This window comes from Polypterus senegalus, chromosome 5 (assembly GCF_016835505.1).
Source record: "Polypterus senegalus isolate Bchr_013 chromosome 5, ASM1683550v1, whole genome shotgun sequence".
In the NCBI taxonomy this organism is placed as follows: Eukaryota; Metazoa; Chordata; class Cladistia; order Polypteriformes; family Polypteridae; genus Polypterus; species Polypterus senegalus.
Window position 1 is genome coordinate 34,383,910 of NC_053158.1, and position 12,831 is coordinate 34,396,740.

The window sequence follows — 12,831 nt, forward strand, 5'->3', positions numbered from 1 at the left end:
TGCTTGCTGCTTGTCTTAATCAGCACATTTACAGGACCAAAGATGCTGACGGAGAGGTGCGAACGGATTTAAGGTGAGCTGGATTTATGAGTTCTCTCATAGGCTCTGGTAATTCTAGTGTTAAAAGTTGTCAGGGTTTCTGCTTCAACAATTCTCCAGCATCACTACATTCCTGGCTGTGTTTGCCGTTCTACTTCATTGTGATATTCTCGTTTATCATCTTTGGCAAATGGGAATGTGTGGCAAGATTTTTTTACATTGGCCTACATGACCTTCACAACCATGAAAGTAAGCTTACAAATACTATAGGTCTCTTTCACTACTTTTCCTACCTCAGATAGTTCTAATAAGAAAAACACTTAATATTCACATATGCTAAAAAAGAAAATGCTACATTATGGATCTTCAGATTGTGCAAAGTAATCAGGAGTGTAGCATGAATTCATTTCCGGGTAAGGAAGAGAAAGTTCATGCCTCATAATTCTGTCTGTTGTCATTCAGTTGGAACTCTCATAAAATATCTATCAAAAGTTGTCAAAACGGAAAGTCATCCCCCCACCACCCACTCCCCCTAGTGCTTTGACTATGAAAGTAATACTAATGCTGCATTCCATTTAGCTTGGAAGTCAGATGTCAGAGCTGGGAATGACGTCACACCTGGGTTGGCAGCATTCCAGTAAAGCATTTGGAAATCCAATATGGACATGTCCAGGAAAACCTTTGTTGTACTTGCTCCACCTGAATAATTAGCAGTTCATAAGAACGCATTATCCAAACAGTGTAGCAGCATTTCCACAGATAGAAGTTGGGCAGCTCTGTGTGTACGACTGATTTAATGAAACACAACTAGACAGAAGTGCTAATAAACAGTATAATATTGCAGCTTTCAATAAAGTTTGCATTGTACTTCATCATTTTGGATTGGTGTCATGATCTGAAGTCAGACAACCTTGAACTTGACAGAACAATCCAGAGTTACCGAGATGTGGGGGTGATTTAGTTGAAAATTCTTTCTACGAACTCAGAAATTCTGACTTCCCACTTCAAATGGAAGGCAGCATAAGTCCATACCTGGAATACCCAATATATCCATGGGAAACAGACACTTTAATTTTAGAAGTTTAGGACAGAGAAGGCATAATGGAGACCTAATCTAGGTCCACAGAATACTCAAAGGCTTCAATAAAGAGGGTCTTGCTAAACAGTGAATCACATACTTAAGGGCTCATGGCGAACATATCAAGATGGAAACTGAGAAGCAGTTCTTCACACAAAGGGTCACAAAAGTCTTCATCAAATGCAAGGTGTTTCCATTCCACATTTTATAGAAAGTATGCACAAATGGGGAATATACTGTATTGGGATATTTCCTATTGTTTCCCACATTTTTTAAATAACATAATGTAAGATTGCTTAATCAAATTGAGGGATACAGAGCAACTCTGATGGGTCTCCATTCACATTTACTTAAAACCAATTTAGAATTGTCAGTTAACCTAACATGCAGAACTTTAAAGATGTGTGAAGAAAAGTTGAACACCTAAGGAAGAAGTAAACCAGACACACGGAGTAAAGGGAAAGTCCACACAGTCAGTGACTGGGCACAGGATTCTAAACCTAAAACACAAATTTGTGAGGCAGCAATGCCAACCACTGCACCACCTGCGCTGCCCTATTACATTTTGTATGATTTTATGGAAATATCAATATACGTCTGTATGTCTATAAAAATGTCTATACATTAGCAGTTTATTATTTTGTGTTTTATATTTATAATTAATTTAGATCACTGTTTTCACTTTGGCATTAAAAGATCTTCTTCTGTTGATCAGTGTCAAAAAAGCCAAATTAAATCCACTGTGGTTCAATGTTATATAATAAAATGTGAAGACTTCCAAAGTTGTGAATACTTTTTATAGGCACTGTATGCAACACTTCTCATAAGGTGCACTGTCATGCTTTAGATCATCTGTTTTTTGTTTTTTTTCTTTTCAAATCTGACATTATGACTTCCTACATGTAATACTTTACACTAGATTTCATCTATTTCATGTTTGGCTGAATAGAATAGCTTCAATTGCACTTGCTTTAGCTTCCATTGCACTTGCTTTAGTTTAGTTTGTTAATTTCATTTTGTAAAAATCGTTTATATAGATTAAACATGGCAGTGACCTCAACAAAAATTTAAACACCACCACACTGGCTCTGTCAGAGTATGGGTGTGTATGGGAGTGGGCCCTGCCTTGTCTAGGACTGTTTTGTGTTTGAGGAAAGGGCTGCCAGGTGTTTTTAAGAAGCATTTGAAGACTGTCTCGTTTGGTGAATTTCTCAGTTTTGTAACCTTGCCCTATAACATTTGTTCCAAAACTGCCAAGAACTCGTATTTATTTGATTATGTTGACCTTGTTTTTAAGTCACTTTGAAAGAAATAATTTTCTAAGAAAATAGATGCAAATGTAAATTGCGTTGTCTATACACATTATAGCACTGTTTTATTAAATATACAGCTACACATGAAGTGACTGTGGACCTCATACAACAACTACTCATTTTATTTGGCCTGTAATTTTAACCCAATGCTTTAATTGCTAATGCTAACAGAAAATACATTATCATGGGAGTAATAGGCATACTCCTTAACTCACCTTAGTTAAATTTATGTAGTGATTTTCTAATCTACTCAAGAAACTTTACATAGATATTAGGGAGCAACTTCAACCACCACCAATGTGAAGCATCCACAAGGATGATGCAACACGGCCATTTATGCACCAGTATGCTCCCCACACATTAGCTCTGGTGTTGAAGGACTAAAAGAGATATTTAGCCAGTAAGGGAAGAGACAGGGATTGATTAGGGGGGCAGAATGATCATGCCATGGTGGGCAATTTAGCCAATAGATCAGAAAACATCCTACTCTTTTGAAGGATACCCAGAGATCTTTAATGACAATTTGGACTCAAGACCTCATTTTACATCTCATCTGAATGATGTTGCCAGTTTTTACAGTATAGTGTCCCTGTAAATTCCCAGGGGATTTGGGATATACACATCAACCATAAGTTAAGTGCCCCCTAATGGCCTTACCACCACCTCTTCCAGCAACAACTCAAGCTTTTTCTGGATGGTTTACCGTCCAAGTACTAGTCACGCCCAAATATGCTTACCTTCAGGCAGATTATCTGCTCTGAAGTGTAGGTGGTATGGCTCCATACAAATAGGGCTGGCATTTGAACCCAGGATTTAGGAGCTGTGAGGTGGCACCTATAACCAATACAGTATAAGCCTTCAAATGTTGACAAATAAGTTGCTCACAGAAAATCTCCGGTGTAATCTGAGCTGAGCAACATTTTGTGACAAATACAAATATTTATTTTCAATTGGGCTCATTGTGAATAGGCAGTCCATGGTTTGGTGAGGCTCATTGTTCAGTCCATGCTTTGATTTATACTCTCCCTTGTGCATACAAAGTCTTCTGCACTTTTGAACGGAATCTGCATATACTCGGCTCCCAAGTATTAAGATAATAAAACATGGTAGACCTTAATCATTCTTACTTCTGAAGGGTAATTTTCAGTCATCAGCACTGTTCGTATGATGGACATCTTATTACCCTGCGGATGCATTTGGCTATTTTTCATCAACCTTTCATAGGCAATAATATGGTCTCTTCTAACATTTTAAAATATCCATAAATTATTTTTTTTTCTAGGACTTTACCTGTTAAACAACATAGCCTTAGTATTGTTTTGCTTAATGTGTTTCAGGGGCAAAGTTTATAAATACAAAGCAGGTTGCCACAGGATTGGCTTCTGTAAAAAAGATTCTATACAGTTGTTTAAATATTGAAAAGTACTGTAGAACCACTTAGGGGAAGTAAGTGGATTTCAGGCCCACTTAAGAGCTACAGTCCTAAAGAGCTGTGAAATTTCTCCATTAAAGCTCAGTAATTGTGACCAGGGCTCTTTCCAGGCAAGTCATTTAAAAAAGAAGCAATCTAAAGAACTCTTACAAAAGTCCCATGAAGCAGCACAACTAAGCTTAGTTAATCAGCCAATTTATTAATGGAGTTGAACTTTTTTGGATCATGTGACATGCATTTATTTTTGTATTCCATTCTTTCTTCCAGGCCACCAAGACCTGTAAACAGCCTGAATGACACAATGTTCTCTCATTCGGTGCCCAACTCAGGAAGTCCCTTCACAAATAAAAGGTGAGTGTTAGATTTGCTGCAATGCAGCAGCCCCTTGTGGTAAACCAAACGTCTCTCATCTAAATTAGAATGACACACAGAATCAATTTTTTAAACTGAAATGGAGGTAAGAAGAGAAGAAAAGTGAAGTGAATTTACACTCTGCCAGTATATTTAACATTCCTCATGTCTTTGGTATGATTACACTTAATTTGATTGCTTGTTCTTTCATAGGGAGATGCTGAAAAATTGATACAATCCCTAAATTATATTGGGTTTTTTTTCATCATTTAGAAATGAAGGGATTACTGAACAAGCTTATTTTCCCAATACCAGCTATATTTGTTTTAACCTTTTTAGTCCTTTTTTATATTCTCTTTGTGAGACAATTTGCCAGAGTGAAAGCTGGACTACCTAAGAAAAATTTAATCAAAGATATTTGTTTAGTTAAGTTAGCCATGCATTACTAGATTATAAATTTTTCTTGCTAGAGTCCATTCAGAGCAGTGTAAAAAGGCATCTAGCTTGGTGTAAAATCTCAGTTGTTTTGAAGTAGGATTACTTTTGAGTGTACTTGTATATTAATTGTAGCTCATGGCTGTTACTGTAATGAAGGGAAACACTGACTTGCAGACAATGGATAATTGCAAGCTTGCAAAGAAATTCACTTTTTCTTTACTTGAAAGCTGCAGCTATTAGGTTCCCATTTTCTAGTTCCCTATTTGTACAAAAATGGTAGATTTTATTTTCCTAGTGTAAATTTTGATTGCTTCGTAGGAAATATAAACATAATCAAATGTCACCTAGACTTTGTAATAATTTGACCTGAATGAGAGCTGAAATTGACACCTGCTGTTAAAAATGTTGCTCAAGAAGGAAATAAATATATAAAATATACATACACACAGTATATATGTAGGGCCTATAAAAAGTATTCACGGACCTGAAAGTTTTCTGCTTAAATTTTGCAACATTGAATCACTGTGGATTTAATTTGTCTTTTTTGAAAAACTGAAAATGGATCTCTGTAAAGTGGTCTAAATTAGAAATATAAATCACAAACCAATTGATCACATAAGTATTGACCCCTTCAAGTCAATATTTAATAGATGCACTTTTGGCAGCCAAGACAGCCTTGAGAGCCTTGAGTCTTTATGCTCAGGTGTCCCTCTCGTTCAAGTTTGCACAATCCCACACTGCCATTTCTCCCCATTCTTCTTTACAAAACTGCTCAAGCTCTTTTGGGTTGCATGATGATCGTGAGTGAACAACCTTTTTCAAGTCCAGCAAGAAATTCTCAATTGGATTGACATCTGGACTCTAACTTGGCAACTTCAGCACATTAATATTGTTTTTAAGGCATTCCTTGACTTGAATATATCACATATCTGCTACATATAGATTTTTTGCAGTCCTTAATGGTATTTTTAATGTTCACAAGACTGTATATTTAACAACACTATACATTTCATTCAAGTTACATTGCATAAAAGAGTTTTAACAAAACAAAATTTTGTAAATTCTACTAACAGTATAGATACTTAAATTATTAACATAATTGGCTGACCTGTAGGGTCTCAGAGGCAGGCTGAGGCTCCACTCATACTGCTACGTTTTCACTATCCATGCTAGCGTTTTCATGTCATTCATGAAAGTTTCTACGTCCACACTAATATGAACGAAAATGCATATGATGGAGACATTCACGTACATTGGGTGTTTGAACATCAGTGGAATTATTCTTGAAGGGATTGGAATGCTACTAGCCATGGGATTTAATGGGATTTAGTGTAATCTGAAATGTATAGCTACCAGTAAATTATTTGCCTTTGCACATATATGCAGCATTCACACTGTACAAAATAAAAAGTAGACTCATGCGGGTAAGGAACACAACAATTGCCATGCAAGGCAGCTCCTTTTTGTCCACTATGTTGGTATATGGTTTTCTTCCATGAAGGAAGACCAATCAAGGAATGAGATATGGCAATGAGTAGAATCAAATCTGGGAAGGGCTTCATAACAAGAAAGAACAAATTAGAGTGTGTTTATAGTCTACGCTTTTACCTGCCCACATTACAATGCAGAACTGAAAGTTTTAGAAGTATATGGCTCTGGGTAATACTTTCAAATGTCTCAATTTTTTTGGATTAAGTATACTGGGTTATTGCAGATAAAAAGCAAAAATGGAGACTTAATGTCTGCATTTTTAAATGAAAATGTAGTAGTGTGAATTGTAGCCAGAGAGTCCAAATAGAAACATTTCTGCATTTTGAAAATACTTCAGCCCACTCATTTCTGACTTAAAGTTTGTGTAATATCCTGGAATGTGTACAGGAGGCCCTTAAATGAAGAGTCAAAGAGAAAATACCCAGCACTTTCCTCTTCTGTTCAAGCCAGTCTGCCTTCATTTCTTTTTCTTGAGTATAGGCAGGCCCCAAGTTAAATTTTTTTTAATGGGCAACGCTTGAAACCATACAAATGTCCCTTCCTTCCACTTCATCACTTTTGCATTCTAATAGTTGAAACCTCTGACTTGGAGGGCTAATTTTAGGATTCAGTAGAAAGTAAGCGCCCAGTAATTGGATAACAACTGGAGACTCGACCCTGAATTTTTAAAGAGTCGATCAGTATGACAAGGTGAACCAACAACAACAACAACACTTATTTATATAGCACATTTTCATACACACAGTAGCTCAAAGTGCTTTACATAATAAAGAATAGAAAAATAAAAGACACAATAAGAAAACAAAATAAGTCAACATTAATTAACATAGAATAAGTAAGGTCCAATGGCCAAGGGGGTCAAAAACAACAAAAAAAAAACTCCAGACGGCTGGAGAAAAAAATAAAATCTGTAGGCATTCCAGACCATTAGACTTCCCAGTCCCCTCTGGGCATTCTACCTGACATAAATGAAACAGTCCTCTTTGGATTTAGGGTTCTCATGGAAGGACTTGATGATGATGGTCACGTAGAATTCTGCCTTTTTTTTCCATCCATCATTGTTGGAGCGTCATGAAGCTTTGAGTAGGTGGAGATAGCGCAGGCCACCACCACAAAGAAATAAGATTTTAGAGCCACCATGAATAGTTATTATGAAGAATTGAACATACAGAGTATCGGGATTAAGTTAAAGTGAAGTTATAAAAAGGCCATGTTAAAGTAATATGTTTTCAGCAGTGTTTAAAAGTGCTCTACTGTATTAGCCTGGCGAATTCCTATTGGCAGGCTATTCTAGATTTTAGGTGCATAGCAGCAGAAGGCCGCCTCACCACTTCTTTTAAGTTTTGTTCTTGGAATTCTAAGGAGGCACTCATTTGAGGATCTGAGGTTACGATTTGGAATATAAGGTGTCAGACATTCCGATATAAAAGATGGGGCGAGATTATTTAAGGCTTTATAAACCATAAGCAGAATTTTAAAATCAATCCTGAATGACACAGGTAACCAGTGTAGTGACATCAAAACTGGAGAAATGTGTTCGGATTTTCTTTTCCTAGTTAGGATTCTAGCAGCGGCATTCTGCACTAGTTGCAAACGATTTTTGTCTTTTTTGGGTAGTCCTGAGAGGAGTGCATTACAGTAATCTAGTCGATTGAAAACAAATGCGTGAACTAATTTCTCAGCATCTTTCAAGGAAATAAGAGGTCTAACTTTTACTATGTTTCTTAGGTGAAAAAATGCTGTCCTAGTGATCTGATTAATTTGCGAAATTAGATTACAGTCAACAATTACCACTAAGTTTTTTATCTCCGTCTTGACTTTTAATTCTAATGTATCCAGTTTATTTCTAATACCCTCATTGTATCCATTATTGCAAAATAGTATATAACCATAGTTATAGCAAAAACACATTTTAAATACAAGATCAATACAGATGTATGTGTTTAAACCCTGACTCTCTTGCATGTCTAAGAAAAGATCGAAATACATTAAAACAAGCACAGTGAAAAGCTAACGCTCAATTTATTTGGGAACAGCAAGCATTAAACACACTCAAGATGTATCTTCAAAAACCTCAAGTGGCAATGACTCACTCCTTCCTTCCTGCACCTTGCCATCCTCTGAGAAGAATACTAAAAAGATGTCCAGAGAAGCACGGAAGGCAATACCCCACACTACTCACTAAATTTAATTAAACTGCTTGGAACTAGCCAAAGACTGGTACTGTTAGATTAACACTTATTTATCTGTTGCCTGTGTCATAAACTGTAATAAGTTATAAATAAAAGCTTGATTTTACTATACAAATTGATGAAGTAGTTTTGAGTAATGGTGAACTTACTACAAGTTTCATTTTTGCTTGCAATTTTCTGTAGTTTTCAGAATTACTAAAAATATTTTGTGCCTTTATATTAAGACCACTTCACTGTTTTCACATTTTGTTATGTTACATCCTCGTGATAAAATCTGTTAAGTTAATTTTCTCCCTCAACATTCAACATCCCAGACTAACAATGCAAAAACATTTGCATATTTACAGCATTAAAAATAAAACAAAATATCACATTGGGAAAAGTATTCAGACCTTTTTCTCTGTACTTAGTTGAGGGACCTTTGGTAGCAATTCTAGCCAGGAGTCTTCTTGGGTCTGATGCAGCAACTTTTGCACATCTGAATTTGGGGATTTTCTTGCATTCTTCTGTGCAGATCCTCTGAAGCTGTGTCAGGTTAGATGGACCTCATCAGTGGCAGCTATGTTCAGGTTTCTCCAAAATTGTTTGATTGGGTTCAGGTCTTGACTGGATTGACCAGTCAAGAACATTCCCAGAGTTGTCCCAAAGCCAATTCTATGATTGCTTTGCATTGAATGTAGGGTCATTGTCCTGTTGGGAGGTGATTCTCCTGCTCAATGTGAGGTTCAGCATGCTCTAGGGCAGGTTTTCGTTAAGAATATATCTGTACTCCACTACACTTTCCCCCAACTCTGACTAGTCTCCCAGTCCCTGCTGCTGATAAACAGTCCCTACGGCATGATGCTGCCACCACCTTGCTTCATTTTTGCAATGGTATTCTCCAAGTGAGGATTAGTGTCTGGTTTCCTCCAAATGTGATGCCTAGAACTGGGGGCAAACAGTTCCATCTTGATTTCATCAGTCCAGATACTTTTGTTTCTCATAGTTTGAGAGTCCATAAGATGCCTTTTTACAAACTGCACTTAGACATTCAAGTGTTGTCTGCCACTCTGCCATAAACCCCAGATTAGTGGAGTTTTGCAGTGGTGATTGTCATTCTGGGCCTTTCTTAGATTTCCACACAGGTTCTCTAGAGCTCAGCCAGAGTGACCATAGGGTCCTTATTCACCTATCATACTTTGGCCATTCTCCACTGATTGCTCAGTTTGGCCAGGTGGCCAGTTCTTGGTAGAGTCATAGTTGTTTACTTAACTTACTTAGTTTAAGAATTATGGCAGCCACTGTGCTCTTGGGAACCTTCAGTGCTGCGTGATTTTTTTTTTGTAGCCTTCCTCAGATCTGGGCCCCAATATAATTCTGCCTCTAAGCTCTGCAGGCAATTCTTTCTACCTCATTTTTGGGTTTTTGCTCCAATACACATTGTGTATGCTACAGACAGGTGTGTGCTTTTTCTAATCACGTCCAATCAGTTAAACCGACCGGTGGTGGACTACATACAAGTTGTAGAAACATCTCAATGATGATCAGTAGAATTGCACCTGAGCTAAATTTCAAATGCCATACCAAAGTATCTGAATACTTGTGTCAATGTGATATTTCTGTTTTTTATTTTTAATAAATTTGCAACAATTCCTAAAGACCTGTTTTCACTTTGTCATTCTGCGATATTAAGTGTTGTTTGATGAGGGAAAAAGTTAATTTAAATGATTTTAGCATAAGACTGCAACATAACAAAATGTGAACAAGGGGAAGAGTCTGTTAGCTGGTTTGAGTTAATTCAGCTCAGTCTTTGGCTATTCTTGATAGTAAATTGATGCTTAAAATATCTTGTTAACTGAACCCAGATAATTTAGTTGAATGAACCTGATTTACTTTAAAATAGAGTATCTATACACAATACATCAATAATACTTAGACATAAGAGGCAAGTACTTGTGGTGTTTGAGAAGGGGTCACAAATTTAATTACATCATTGGAAACAATGCAGCAGCTGCTTCTATGGAATGCTGTGTCAGCTAGAATGATTAATGCAAAAACTTCTCTTCTCCTAATCAATGATTATAGTTGCTCTGTTCATATTTATTCTGCATGTTTATACTAATGTAGCCAAAGTGAATGCTAAAGCATGGACATTATACACTCTGTTTACATTTACTGTCAACATAACAATACATTTATTGTTGAAGCTTATAGATACTTGGGGATCAACAAGATATTAGCAGGTGAAATTGAAATTTAAGTGCATTGAAAAAAGTTCTCTACAACTGTTTTTTGTGTAAACAGCACCTGGCATTTTGGACTGACATTCTTCAAGACACTGATCAAATTTGTTTCCTCTGTTTAAAGAAAAACAACTCAGTATTTAAGATCTCATTGCGGACATTGGCTTCTGGGGTTTAATTTTCTATATGCTACATGAGATCGCCTCTAATGAGTTGAGGAATTGGCAACTATCAGTTAAAATCAAGATTTTTCAATTACTACGTCACCTCAGGGTCTACTCTACTTGCTAGGCTCCAGAGAAGCAGATTCCAAGCTTAAATATAAATGCTTGTGTTCAATTTCAGTCTCAGAGACTTCCTGTGTTAACTTTGCTCATTATACCTGTGTTCACATTGATTTCTTTCAGATAGTCCCATTTCCTTCTAAAAGCCAAAAGTGTAAATGTTCAGTTGATAGGAGACTTTAAATTGCGCCTCTTTTTGTGAGCACTCAGAGCTAGGATTCTGGCCTCCCACAATTTTAAATAATCAGGTTTCAGTAATGAATAATGTGTGTATGTGCTGGTTGTAAGCTGGATATTTACATAATTAGTGAATCACACCCTTGAGGCCAACCACCTGCTGGTCACTAAGGCAAAGTGCATATTTTTTCACACACATGGTTGTGGGAATGTGGATTGACTACCAAGTCTTATAGTTTAAGTCTTACACACTCATCAAGATAAGATTAACTTTTGTGCGAGATATGTGTGTTAGGTTCAATGGCAATTGTAAATTGTGACCAAGTGTGTGTAAGGGGCCTTATGATGGACTAGCGTTCCACCCAAGGCTGACATTTTTTGGCCAGAATTGTCATCTGTAAATTGGTTTAAGTAGGTTTGATAAGATTAGGAGATTAGGAAGATTGCAATCCCACTGCTCCATTATCAAAACTGCTTGATCCAAATTAGGATCATACGAGATGGAGTCTGTAACCACAGAGTTCTAATGTTTCTCTTAATAATTATAGATCTGTCATTTTTGTTTAATGGCTCCTTGTCTTAAATGCATACACAACTCAAGAATTTGGCTCAAAATGGTTATATGGCTTTATTTTTGCCATATTTAAGTTCCTTCACTGGTTGAAGGAAACCGCAGTTTACTCATCCATTAGGTTTTATGTGCACTTAACTTTCATTAACGGTTAAGAAAATCATTTAATTCTGCAAGTACACTGATTTATTTTACAGATATTAGAAAATTAATATTCCATCAAGATTGGTTATTTGCCTCATACTTCTGGGATTAGGTAACTCTTTAATGTTTAAAGCAAATTCCTTAAATATGCAAATGAACAGAAAGTTACTAAATTTCATTATACATTCTGTTATGTATGAACTGGAGTAGTTTTATTTTGATGTCTTTTGGCCTTTCATTTTTGTTTTAGCTTTTTTGAAGAACTATTTTTTTGCTCACCTGACAAAGAACAAATGTCAAAATGTTTACTTTAAAGATACACATTGCTGCCTTTTCTTCAGGAATATAGAAATAAGCAACAACAAAATTTTCAGACCCATTTAATCCACATTGGTTAAGTTAAGTTAGGTTAGGTAGACCCAGAAGGACATTTTTTTTGTGCAAGAAAGTACTAAACATAATGTTGATGTCACATTACACAACTTTTTGTCATTGGGTATGTCAGATTTACAGATTTCAGTCTGTGATCTCGTAGCTGTACGATGTTAAATTACATGACTGAAAATGACATCCCATGTTGTATTTACCAACTGAGCGCTGATCTTCCAGCGCAGTCGTGCTCGTACCTTTTCCTGACTGCAAAAATTGCACTGCCTGATGGAACAGGTGCGCTATACTGTACAATGGGATAACAGCTGCAGTGATTTCAGCAGCACTCTCTTCCCCTTTTCTTACCTTTTTTCCATTTTATTATGATATGTAAAATACGATAATTCAGACAGATGATCTTCTCTCCTGCTTGTGAGGTCTGAAGCTACCATGGTGTTTCTTGTCGAAGTCAGTGCTGTACCGGTGCTGTGTTAAGGGTTATTCGTTGTGGTGTGTTCAGCCAAAGGCTCTGCCCTTTTTTCCATTCTGTTTTAGTACATAAAACATGAGACATTAGAAAGATGAGCTTCTCTTCTGTTTGTGAGGTTCAAAACACACATTGTTGCTATATTCTATGTATTGTACTTCCATGTGAGCATTTGTTGTCATGTTAAGCAATCGTCTTCACAGGAATGGGCCAACGACGACCTCCAACTGGCTAAGATTATGT

General features: G+C 36.6%; 1 protein-coding gene across 20 annotated transcripts in view; it reads left to right on the plus strand.

Annotated features, from left to right (window-relative positions):
• The window catches only part of dtna (dystrobrevin, alpha), a 480,591-nt gene that overhangs the window by 376,740 nt on the left and 91,020 nt on the right, over positions 1–12,831 (plus strand). For all 20 annotated transcript variants that reach the window (XM_039754468.1, XM_039754466.1, XM_039754464.1 and 17 more), the window contains one exon: positions 4,130–4,213. In XM_039754468.1, coding sequence (XP_039610402.1) covers positions 4,130–4,213 — 84 coding nt within the window. The remainder of the gene's footprint in view (positions 1–4,129; positions 4,214–12,831) is intronic.